Source organism: Hippoglossus hippoglossus, chromosome 13 (assembly GCF_009819705.1).
Source record: "Hippoglossus hippoglossus isolate fHipHip1 chromosome 13, fHipHip1.pri, whole genome shotgun sequence".
NCBI classification, from domain to species: domain Eukaryota; kingdom Metazoa; phylum Chordata; class Actinopteri; order Pleuronectiformes; family Pleuronectidae; genus Hippoglossus; species Hippoglossus hippoglossus.
Window position 1 is genome coordinate 17,277,953 of NC_047163.1, and position 12,320 is coordinate 17,290,272.

At 40.4% G+C, this 12,320-nt stretch overlaps 2 protein-coding genes across 4 annotated transcripts; one reads left to right on the plus strand and one right to left on the minus strand.

Annotated features, from left to right (window-relative positions):
• Window positions 1–3,077: 3,077 nt before the first annotated feature.
• Window positions 3,078–3,611, plus strand: LOC117773393 (sarcolipin). The gene has a single exon (XM_034605279.1). It carries the CDS (start codon window positions 3,202–3,204, stop codon window positions 3,295–3,297), a length of 96 nt encoding a protein of 31 aa, XP_034461170.1. The 5' UTR covers window positions 3,078–3,201; the 3' UTR covers window positions 3,298–3,611.
• A 539-nt stretch (window positions 3,612–4,150) lies between these two features.
• kbtbd3 (kelch repeat and BTB (POZ) domain containing 3) lies at window positions 4,151–11,045 on the minus strand. Of its 3 annotated transcripts, none has more exons than XM_034605266.1 (10): window positions 10,811–11,042; window positions 10,171–10,456; window positions 9,935–10,100; window positions 8,876–9,058; window positions 7,849–8,022; window positions 7,258–7,533; window positions 6,304–6,546; window positions 5,922–6,212; window positions 5,673–5,822; window positions 4,151–5,383 (listed from the first exon to the last, which is right to left on the minus strand). In XM_034605266.1, exons 2-10 carry the CDS (start codon window positions 10,443–10,445, stop codon window positions 5,261–5,263), a joined length of 1,881 nt encoding a protein of 626 aa, XP_034461157.1. In that variant the 5' UTR covers window positions 10,446–10,456; window positions 10,811–11,042; the 3' UTR covers window positions 4,151–5,260. The 3 variants fall into 3 exon arrangements, with proteins under 3 accessions (XP_034461157.1, XP_034461158.1, XP_034461159.1); XM_034605267.1 differs by having other exon boundaries at window positions 5,204–5,383; window positions 10,171–10,505; XM_034605268.1 differs by lacking the exon at window positions 4,151–5,383 and adding an exon at window positions 5,456–5,584 and having other exon boundaries at window positions 5,655–5,822; window positions 10,811–11,045.
• Window positions 11,046–12,320: the final 1,275 nt, after the last annotated feature.

Genomic DNA, 12,320 nt, shown 5'->3' on the forward strand with positions numbered 1-12,320 from the left:
GATCTGTGTGACAATGGGAATCCCGAGTGAAAAAGCTCTTGGTCTGACACTGGCAGAGCAACAGGGTGATAAAATGGCAGCCATTTTGATCCAATAAATCCTCTGGGAATGACCTTGGAATCCACTGATGGAAAGGTTCAAAGGAGCTGCGCTGGTACACACTTTGTCCCACCGTGACCCTTCTGTATGTACAGGAGAAGGTGTGTGTCAACGGGGTTTAACACTAGTTTAGAGATAACACTGTTCAAGCAGCTGTCAAGTGAGAGATGAGCTGAGAGGGTCACTGTCAAAACCCTTTTCTTAGCACCAGCATAACACAGAGGAAGGTGACTGGAAAGATACAACGGGTGCACACAACCACAAAATTTCAACAATACGCTATCAGTTTTTCTTTTAAAAATGCTTGTTTAATTTCTGCCTGAGGGTTAAATGAGAAATGAATGCTTATATGTTTGTCTCCTAAATATGAAGCTATATCTAGCAGCTAGCATAAAGACTATAGGGGAAACAGCTAGCCAGGTTAACAGGTTAGCACCTTTAAAGCTAGTTAACCCGCATGTTGTCTGGCATTCATCCTTAAAACTAAAACTACAATTACCGACCTGTGGTTGTATGCCTGCACCAACCAGTGCAATTTCAGATTGCATCATTTTTATTTCCAGACTCATATGAGGTCCCCTTTGAACCTTGACCACTGAAGTCTAATCTAATGATTCCAAGTGAAAACTGGTCAAATTTTAAAGAATTTCCCTAAAGGTAGACTTGAGATATAATGTTCAATAGCCCAAAAACATGTTTTGTGTTCTTTGACCACCCAAATCAAATCAGTTTATCTGACAGGCCAAGTGAACATTTGAACCAAATTTGAAGAAATTCCTACAGGGTGTTCCTGAGATATTGCGTTCACAAGACCAAAAACTTGTAAGGTAAGGTCACAGCGACCTTGACCTTTGACCACCCAAATTCTAATCAGCTCTTCCATGAGTCCAAGTGAATGTTTGTAACAGATGTAATGAAATCCTCTGTGGGCAGTCCTGATATATCACATTCATAACAACATGAGGTCACATGACCTTTTCACTTTCAAGCACCAAAATCTAATCAGTTCATCTTTCAGTCCAAGTGAATGTTTATATGAAATTTGAAGAAATTCTCTCTTGAGATACTGTGTTCACAAGAATGGGACTGACGTACAGACAGATGGACATCATCCTTCTTCTGGCCACTGGCTGTGGAGGGAGGAGGCATTAAAACATTTTTTTTCTCAACCCAGAACCAAACCAGCTGTTTCCCGTCTTTGTGTAGGCTAAGCTAAAAGTTACTCACTTTGGATTTAGTGAAAAGTGTGCTATTAATATTCTAATCTAACTCAAGAAGACAGGAAACAAGCAAGTAAACACGTGTAGCTTGTTTCCTGTGCGTTGAATACAGCACTGTAGATTGTGATTGATTAGTTGTTAAAGTTTTACATAAAGTTTGTTAAAATTTTTAGGAAACATTTTGTGTGCAAATTTTACAATATTAGAGCTATAAAAAATTACAATCTACGATTTTACAATTTCTCTACAAATTTATTATCTGAAGTGGAAGGGGTAGTTAGTTTAAATCTCAGACTTTGAAAACCCTGGCTCTGCAGGCTCTGCAGTGTACTGGTCCCTGTCAGTCTGTCTGCACTCCACCGACAGGAGCAGAATTTGATTCAGCCTGGCTGCCAGTGTTTGTTCGGCCAGCGGTCAAGTCGCTCTGTTTCAGGAAACGTGCCAATCTTTGTGTGTCACTCCTCTGTAACCTATGTGTCATTTTATTGTCCTTAATAACTTCCAATTACCAGGAGAAAATATTAAAAGTTAGTGTAGTGCAGTGGCAGAAAGTGCTGTCTTCTATTTGTCATCATTATTTTCTTAGTATCCTATAAGTTCCTTTGCTTTTGTATAAGGCCTGAACCGACAGGGCAGACGAAAGATGAATTATGGCATCAGCTGGTTTAAAACCTGGGGGCCTCATGTTTAACATTTTGGAGTGATAGCTCTGTTATTCTTTTCTTTGACCCGTGTGTATTTGCTCCACAGATACTGAGTGATACTGTTACAGTTTCCTATAACCATCAGTGAATATTGTGTTTGGAATAAATATGACTCACCTGACAATTGCCATAATGTTTTATAAATAACCTGGTGTGTGTGTGTGTGCGTGTGTGTGGTGTATGGTTTTACTTGGGAAACACTCCAGTGGATGGGATTGTGGAAAATAACACACTCTATTGGTCATTTAGTTGGTGTGTGACATCAGTCTGTGTGTATGTGAACCATGGGCGGTCCCCTGAGGATGGCTACTTTAGGAGCGGGCCCGGCCCCTGGCGACTGCAGAACACTGGACAAGAGCAGGACCAGCTGCCAGTAGATGCTTCAGAGAAGAAGTGGCACAACAGAGAAGTTTCCAGTGAGAAGACGAGCTGCTGTGTCACAGATCAAAACCAAGAAAGGAGCGGACGGAAACATCTGCTTTCTCCTGTTCCCGTTCATAGTGAGAGACAACAGAGTTAAGGTAACAGCTCACTGAGCAGATCCACTGTGTGTTATCACTTTGTGGAATGAAAACATCTGCAAACTGACACCGAAGGCATGGGACAAAAAACAATGCATGAAGAGGAACTTAACTTTTATTAGCTGTCTGTGTGTGTGTGTGTGTGTGTGTGTGTGTGTGTGTGTGTGTGTGTGTGTGTGTGTGTGTGTGTGTGTGTGTGTGTGTGTGTGTGTGTGTGGTGTGTGTGTGTGTGTGAGTGTGCACCCGTGTGTGCATCATGTTTGTATGTAAGGAGATACAGTATATTGACCATGCTCCCCGGTGAGTGATGGTAACTGTGAACAGATGCAGTAACCAAACTGAGCAGAGACTGATCCCTCTAATCTATGATAAGAGAGGCAACATACATGCCCACACAAACAGGACATATGCCACCAACACACACTGACACACACACACACACATATTCATACATTTTAGTGCCTCATTGTATACTTTGCTTATTCCTGTGTATTATTGTGTTATTTTTTTCTCCACCTCTGCCTCCTCTCAGGTCGTGGATCAGTATCCAAATAGGAGCCACACCACAAATCTCCGTCGTTTCACCATCCTCTCCTCGGCAGCAGATACCTCTGCTGCTCGTCACTCTCTCCAGTCCCCTCTGCCTGTCACGCGACCATGGACCGCTCTGTGCAGGAGCTGTTCCTAAACTTCATGATCGTCTTAATCACTGTGATGCTCATGTGGCTGCTGGTGAAAGTTTACCAGGACTGAAACGCAGAGCCATAGAAGTAAGGAGATGAATGAGAGGCGCAGGGATGGAGGTATAGATGTGGAGGGGCTGAGGTGGCATATACTGTAGGACTTTGTGCAGACGCAGTGTTTACATCTTTACATTAGTTTAGACTACGATCACTGGTCTGTAGCATTTATGAGGTAAAAAAAAACCTGTGAGTGGTAGAGCCAGGGCAGATTGCCAAAGACCAAGTCGTCTTGGATCCGTTCTCGTATTCTGAGATGTTTGAATGTGGCCTTGAAATTCTGGCAAAAGCCAGGAGGGTTAAATCATAGAACAAATTGGAAGGTGAATCAAAATAATTGAACTGGGATTTGAGTCTCTAGTTTTTCACTGCAGAGAAGCTGCTAGAAAACTCTCCAGTCTCAGGATAGTAACCCATGTCAGTGTGTCATTCATGTGAACTTCTATGCATTTAATGTCCATTGTTCTATTTCTACTAAAGTGATGAATATGTTAAATGCAGATACTGTATGTACTCCTAGAAAACAGGCATCAACACAAATAACAAAGCATCATGTTTAGGTTTTATTTCTTGCCATAAAGCAGTCTTTCAGTTGTTGGATTATTTCTTTCTATTTCCCAACATAAACTTTCATGTTTTCCAATGTGAAGCCCACGTTTTTCCTTTGCGTTTCCTGAAACATATTAGTTGTTGTATTGTTTGAAGTTACAGAGTGTTATAAGTGCAGATAAAGCAGAACATTTGGATCAAACAGGCATTTGCTGTAGAAGAGCAGGTGATGCATCTACTGGTCACATGTCGACTTGTGATTAGCTGTATATCACGAGAGGAGAAACAGGGCATATGCGTGGAAACATGACAGTCTGAAAGTGAAAATCCACCCAGAAAATTAACACAGTATTGTAAGTTGTGTTATTGTACATGAATAGCTCTCTATCAGCAAGAATTAAGAGATAAAAACATAATAAAAGAAAACCCCTCACATAGCACCACCCTCGGAAAATATTACAGAATAATGTGTCTTTTTAAATCTTTACTATCAAATAAAGCTTATTTAGTTGAAAGGAATTAAAAGTTGTCCACTATGTGTACATTTCATTTGTATTTCTTTCATGGCAAAGTGCCTATCGAGGACCTTGAGACAAATAAGATATTTGGTGTCCTGTTGCCAGAACAAAAAAATGTATCACCATATTTGAGAAAAGTCAAGGAGGCAGAAATCTTTGGAAATTGATCCTGAAAAGCGTTAAATAATAAAACTCTTCTCTTCTATATTCTGTCTATAAGAGAGCTTATACATGTACTGATACTGTGTGTGTGTGTGTGTGTGTGTGTGTGTGTGTGTGTGTGTGTGTGTGTGTGTGTGTGTGTGTGTTCTTTGAGTAGATTCTCCATTTGAAAAATATTAATCAGACAAAGAAAAATTATCCAGGTACTAAAATAGGATTTCTAAAATAGTCCTCTGCTCAATAGGGTTCCTCCATGGGAGGAACCGTATTTAGATTGACACGACAAAGAGCTTATGACAGCTGGTGCTTCACATGTACAATTTTAGGGATTAAAGCTTCAATAAATAAATCAATAGATAAATAAATAAAACATTTGGCCCCGGTGCTCGCATGTTACGATGATCTCTGAGAGGAGCTGTGGTGTTAGTCGAAGATAAACTCTGGATGATCATCAGCGTTGACAGAGGGAAAATTTGAAAATAGTGTCACTAAATGATGAAAGTTCGTACATTATGGGATATTTGGTATTATTGATTGTACAAAGGGTGAAGTTATCATCCAAATGAAGAATAATAAAAATATTTGTGCATCTGGCAATGCTGATGGTGATTCTCTCTCCAGGTGTTTGATGTCCATCATGCATACGGGTTTGAAGGCAAGGGAGACACATCATGGGTAGATTTTTACATAACACACATGTAGGTCCCACTCTCTAGTCTGGTGCGTGTGTGTGAGTGTCTGATCGCATCATGCCGTGTCACCCCACGGGTCTCTGTATCTGTTGAAGCTGATGATTTGGCAGTGAAACTCGGTGAGCGCTCTGGGCATGGGCGCCACTTCCTCCCATTGACTCCTCCCACTGTAGAACACCTGCACAGGTAACAAGAAAACACACTGATTGTCAAAATATTCAATTCAATATATATTCACAGGAGTTCTAACCATGATTCATGTCTGGGTGTGTTTTTGATGTGTGATGTCTGTAATTACCCACATATTTAACTTTTACAGAGTTGGTAGTTTGCATTGAGCTGTTATGGATTTAAAAACTTATAATTGATGTTTTCTTTTCTTTTTTGTTTTTTTTATCTGTTAGTTTTGTATATATGCCTATAAGCAATAAAGACTAAAGTGGGAATACAGACTTTTTCTTCCCTACCTGAACTTCATCTGTGATCTCGTCAGGAGAGTAATCTCCACCCAGGATGTAGATTCTGTCTTTCATTCCCACAGCTCCTGCATTGAACCCAGCGCACTCGAATGACCCTTCACCCTTCCACACGTTCGTCTCTGGACAAAAACTGTACACCTGCATGGAACAGAAAAAAAAGACATTTAAATGTTTAAAAAGGGAAAACTTAATTCAATTAGTTCAACTCATCCATTTGTGCTCATGTGATGGCCTAACCTTATAAGTGGAGAGGTCGCATAGGTGCAGTGTGTTATCAATTGACACTGCCTTGACCAGTGTGGCATGGAAGAACAGGCCAAACTCTGCCACCAGGCGGCTCCACTGGTCCTGCTGGGCGTCATAGCTGTAAAAACAGTCCAACGAGGGATTAAATGAGCCTGTGATTTCCACCTCTGATCCAAGAGTATAGATGATGTTGCCACAAGCACTGGCTTCAGGGTAGAAGATGGCAGTGGGCAGCGGGCTGACTGAGCACCACGTCTGCGACAGAGGGTTGTAATATTCCACCTGGAACACAGGATGGAAAAGAACAGAGTTTGACCTGCACATTTTAAAATGACAACTTGCCTTTGATCGAATTTAAAGGAGGCACTGTTACCTCCAGCAAACTGGGAGCCCCGCCTCTGGATCCCTTGGAACGCCCCCCGATGACGTACACTCTGTCCAGGCAGGTCACAGCCGTGTGCATGGTGCGGGGCTTTAGCATGGCCGGTGCGGGCGAGCACGTGAGAGTCACAGGATTGAAGCACCAAACCTCATCAGTGGCATCGTGGAAGGGTTCTGCCACGTGAAGACGGATTGCACGGCAACAGTTTCCACGACAACCACCTGTGACAAACATCTCAAATCCAGACGAGAAGAGGGACATTTTTCAAACTATAAAACTTTATGAAAACACGTAGTCCTTTTACATTTTCAAACTACTTTGAGTGCCTCGACCTGGATTCTTCTAGCCATTATTCTTGGACACAAGGTTTCCTCAAAAGATTTTTGAGATGTAGTATTCTATTTGAGGATTTGTTGAATTCAAATCTGGGCTTTCACTAGACTAATCCATAACCCGTCATCTCTTTTTTTTATTCCTTGTTGGATTTGGGTTGCTTTAAATAGTTATTTCTCTAAAAGGTCCACATGCACTTTCTGACAAATGGCCACAGGTTATCTTTATGCAATCTTTAAAATGATAGTGGGGGTTCATAGTTGAATCAAAGTCTTTGTGCTGCCCAGTCCCTGAAGCTATGAATCATCTCCAAACCATAACATTTCTACTGCTGTACTTCACAGTTGGTTGAGGATCCTCTTCTGAAAAGCTGTCTTTGTTCTGTGCCACACATGTATACAGTTACTACATTATTCCAAAAGGCCTGGTTTATGTCTATATGTTCACTAAAAACACTGTTGTAAGTTTCTGTTAGTGGTTTCTATCCAGGAAGCTGGGATAAAAATGGGGTCCCAAGATAAATCTGAGGTTTCAAAGTATAAGAAAGAGAAGTTTTGTTGGGTATAAACACTCTAAACCACTACAGAGCAGCAGTTCAGTCCAATAACCTACCTTCTCGGCATAGCTGGTCAAGTATGATCCCGGTGGGTCTGGGAACGTGGTTGTCCCCTCCAACTCTTTCCACTGGTCTGTTTCCAGACAGTAGCAGAAGGTGTGACGGATTTCTCCATTCTCCTCCGTCTTGTGGATGTAGATGTAGCTCTGCATGGTGGCTGGCCTGGCATCAGTGAGCAGGCCGTCGTACTGGGTCTGTCTGCTCTGGGCCCCTGACAGCAGGGCGAGACAGGACTCGTCATCACACAGCAGAGTGTCTGAATCATGCAGAGTCTGAAAGAGAAGGTAATTATCATTGTCACGTATCAGACACAGGAAATACACTGAATGTTCTACATTTTAATCAAATATTATAAATCATAATGGGTGTATGTTACACCTACTGCTGTATTCACAAAATCTTTCCCTAGAAAGTAAAATCAAAATGTTTATGTTGTTGCGTTTAGTAAACTTTTTGCCTTGCAGTTCCAGGCCCTTGCTAATGGGGGATGCTGCAGCCCCCTCAACAACCTTGCTTCCAGTGTCCTTAGTAAGACGTAAGTAACAGAGGAAGGATGAGGCAATCAAATACTTGGGGTGTGTTTATACCTTAAGTGCAGGTGCAGGTACATGGTGCAGTCTGGTTAGAGAAAACAATCCTGGTAACAGCTTCTGTCGCCCTGGGAGATCGCACCGCACCCATCTGAGAAGTGACGTCACCACTGCCTCCTCACTGGGAATGTTTAAAGCGTCTGACCTCAGGCATGCCTCCAACACATTCACCTGTAAGGAGCAATCCAAACAGTAAATGCTGAGTGAGTCTAGTCACATTTTTTATGTGAGCAGTATAGACTGGATGTAAAGATGGACGACGTGACGGCTAGGGTTAGGGTCTCAATCTCTCGATCATAAACCTTGTCAAAGTACATCTCTTTTCTCAAAGATGGTCATTTTAGTTCTTATCACACTTCTTTTTTACATTTTAAGTTTAGTTTTAAAATATAATTGAATGATACTATTAAAAAACGAGGTGGAACGTCATAATTGACAGCTGAGACTGACTCCTAATTGGTCGAGCATGTGTATCTTTCAAAACCTCCCTAAGGCGGCGCCATCCCCTGATTACTATTGCACAGCAGGTTCTGGCTCCAAATGTGCAAGATGGCGGCATTCGTATCCTGAATATTTTGGCTTCATTTCTGGATAGTGGGAGGAAGTAGACACACATCGTCCATCTTTATATACAGTCTATGGTGAGCAAGATAATAACAACACAATCACTTTTAAAATCAAAATCATTATTTACATTATCATTATCGATTTTACACAGCAGAAGATTCTTGGAAGAGTGATACAATCATCGACCTTCAGTTACAGATTTTCTCGCATAATTATGGGAAGATTGCTGTGCCCTGTGTGTAGAAATTAGATGAGTTCAGTTTTTTTATAAATCACTAAGACTTGAGTTGGATCAATAACTGTAATGTTTACTACCAAGAATGAGCAAAATCAGTTATCGCTCAGGCATATGGATTTCATCTGTTTGCATAATGCATTGTCAAGGAATAAAATAATTAAAAGAACATGAATTTATCAACAAAATCTATGTGTATCAATGTAAAGACTTTAGCAGCACCTGCATATCCAGGAAGTCCTGGGTTTTTGAAAGGTCATAGAAGTTTTGAACCACAAACTCTTTGGCACTTTTGAGGAGGGAGGTGGAGCCGTAGGCCTCAGCAAGGGACAAGAGGGACAGGCAGCTACAAAGATCCATGGTTCCTATCAGGAAGTCGCTGCATGCTCTGGACAGGACTGAAACCTGGAGGAATGACAACGACAGGGAAAATGTACACATGGAAACAGCTGCTTTGAAATAAATATGATGTACACAGAAAGTTTATATCAGAGACTTTAAGTGGCATTCATTTTAAAAAATGTCCAAAAAACTGTGTATCACAGAATGAAGTAACACATTAGTGATGAGTCTGTGGCCCACTGACGATGTATTGCATATTTTATACATTTATCTCCGCCAAGGAGGTTATGTTTTCATCAGAAAATAACTCATGGATCATGATGAAAAACATCTGGCATGTTCAGGGGACTGATATTTGTGTATGTCATAATAAAAGTAAGGGATGATGTACATCCTTAAAATCTTTACACTTTTGTTTTCTGTCCGTAGATATAATTGGCTTCACTTTGTTTTAATTAAGTAAAGTGTGTGTTAGCTCAATTCCCAATAGCCTCATAACAATTATACTGATTTACCATTTTGTTCACACTTTGGTTATAAGCTATCAATATTTGAACTAATGAAAAATGTGTGAAGGGCTAAACTAACACTGTGTAAAGTTATGCTATTTATGATACATACTCAAACAATATATAACAACTGAGCACAAGATAACAGCATATTTAGATCCAAACGTTACTGAGATGGTTTGATGATTATTTAATTAATATGTACTTTGTCAAACATGACATCCAGAAATGTCAGAATACATTTTTGTACCAGCGTGTTGTTTTTTCTCTTAAACTCTTAAACTCTTAACTCGGCAACTGCAGCACCTCTGCCTGTTACACGAGACTGAAACAATTGTCACAGCATCTTCTCTTGACTCTTGCAGACATGATGCTTGTTTAGGAGACAGAGAAGAGCAACAATGTAAAGATGTCATGTATGAATTCCTACCTGTAGAAAGGAGGCGAGCTGGAACAGCATGTCTACGTTGCTGTAAGTGATTAGCACCTCTCCAGAGTACGCAAAGTCCAAAAAAGAATCCACCGCCACTGGACACTGGTTACCCAGAGTCACCGAACCATCATCACGCTCTCGCATGTCAACCTCGAACATAGCCCTAAACACAGAACAGTTTCATATTACATTAACAGATAGATAATAGATAATAGATAATAGATAATAGATACCTGAAGAAATCACTGCAAGCTGCGAGTACACAACGATGGCAGGGGAAACTGCGTTCCTGGACCTTAATGGTGAAGTCTAACAGGAGGCCTCGCTCCCTCAACGATCTGAGCACACCCAGCAGCTGCAGTCCGTGGGACTCAGATGCCCGCAGCAGGGTCCGGTGCTCCGGGGCCCCGTTGCATTGTGGAGCTATGCCAGATACACTGTTGGTCGGGCTGCTGCTGGAGTCCTGGGCGTTGGCAAAACAGGAGGATGACTCTTGATTTTCATCCATCTTCCCAAATTCTGACAATGAAAAAAATAACAGTACAGTGACAAATGGGAATTTGTGTGTCTGTGAGAGAGAGAGAGGTGAGAGGTGGTAATAAAGGATAATGCATTAAAGATATTTACTTCATTAAAGCATATCTGTAACACAATCCACTCTGCAATGCAAACATCTCACTGAGAACAGTTAAAAGAATAAGATTTCAGTTTACAGCACATTCAGTATTGTCACACAATTACACATATATTACACGATATTACACACAAAAGGATATTACACAACCTTTAACGATGTTTTGCCGTTAAACCTCAAACATTTGTAAATAAAGGTTAAATATATTACAAGTCTAAAGCAGGAGAAGTTCTACTCACGGTGTCAGCACCTCGGACAGCTCTCTCTCTTCCTCTCTTACTCAGGTCATTCACACTTCCGGAAGCCTGAAGTCACGCGAGGATCTGGACAGATTTTTGTTTTCACACTCCTCATTAACATCATCCTTTCTAAAATGGCGTTGTTTTGATGATATTGATTCGATATGTATCTCGTTTCTAAACCTGCTAGAGACGCATGCGGGTATGCAGCTCTTTGTTTGCGGTACAAGTGGGCGCAATGGTGGCTGGGAGATGTAGTTTTCTCTCTCATTGGTCGGTTTAAAAACTTGGCAAGAGGTTGCCCCATTCGTGTCTTGTGGATTCTGTAGTTCTCATGTCATATCTATATAATATGTCATATTTAACTGTATATAACTATTATAAATGGCTGTTTTCAGTTGCAAGATGTTAGTGAATACATGCTCAAATTAGTAAAAATAGTCAACTGCTGGTAAATCCATAGTTTTATGTTTGCATGTGCTCTGCAGATTGGGAGAGTTTTGTTGTCATTTATTTATGCTCTTAATGCACCAATGATGACAAAGCACTTGCTACTTAATTGAAAATGTGGTGTAAGTCACTTCCTCACCACTCGATGGCGATGCCCTGCTGTAAGGAAAAATAAAATGTGGTTGTTATGCATGAGGCCATGAAAAGAAAACCACTGAATCTAAATCAGTGAACGCGAACCTCCAGCTACTGCAGTACCGTGTCACCGCCACCACTTTTCCTGCCTGGAAATGTTGAATCCAAAGGATACATAACAGCAGGCCTTTGTTGACATGCACCAAAACAACCACAGTGAGGGTTACCTCTTGTAGTATCAATATGCATGCAGACACATACTGATAGATTTCATATACACATAAAGATTATATCAGAGCAAAAAAAATAATTATTCTTGGATAAAATGCAAACAGACACATATCTAAAAACTTGATGACCCATAGTCTACTCAAATTTACATTGACCCTTCATTATGAGTGCATTAGAGGAACCCCTTCAATATCATTGTAAGCAAAAAATAAGGCTGTATCTTCACTCATTAGAATTACCCTCTTTTATTAGTAGTAGTATTAGTAGTAGTTGTAGTAGAAGTAGTATCTATAGCTCTAATAAAGCATTCAGAGTCAAATTATAATTCTTAAGTGCATGAGAGAAACTCCTACAATATGACTGTAAACAGAAACTAAGACAATTCATTCCTTCACTCATTACAATTTCCTGCTTTTATTATTATTATTGTTATAACTATTATTATTATTTAATTCTAATCATCATCAATGCCTTTAATGGCGCATTCAGGGTCAAATTTACATTGACCATGAACGCCTCATTGCTGAGTGCATGAGGAACTCCATTAATATCAGTGTAAAAAAAAAAGTTCCCTGCTTTTATTATTATTATTATGATTCGTATTATTATCATTGTTGTTGTTATTTGTATTATTATTATTATTATTATGAATGCCTCTACACTTCATGTTATCGGTGGGTCTGTCGGGCCCCCT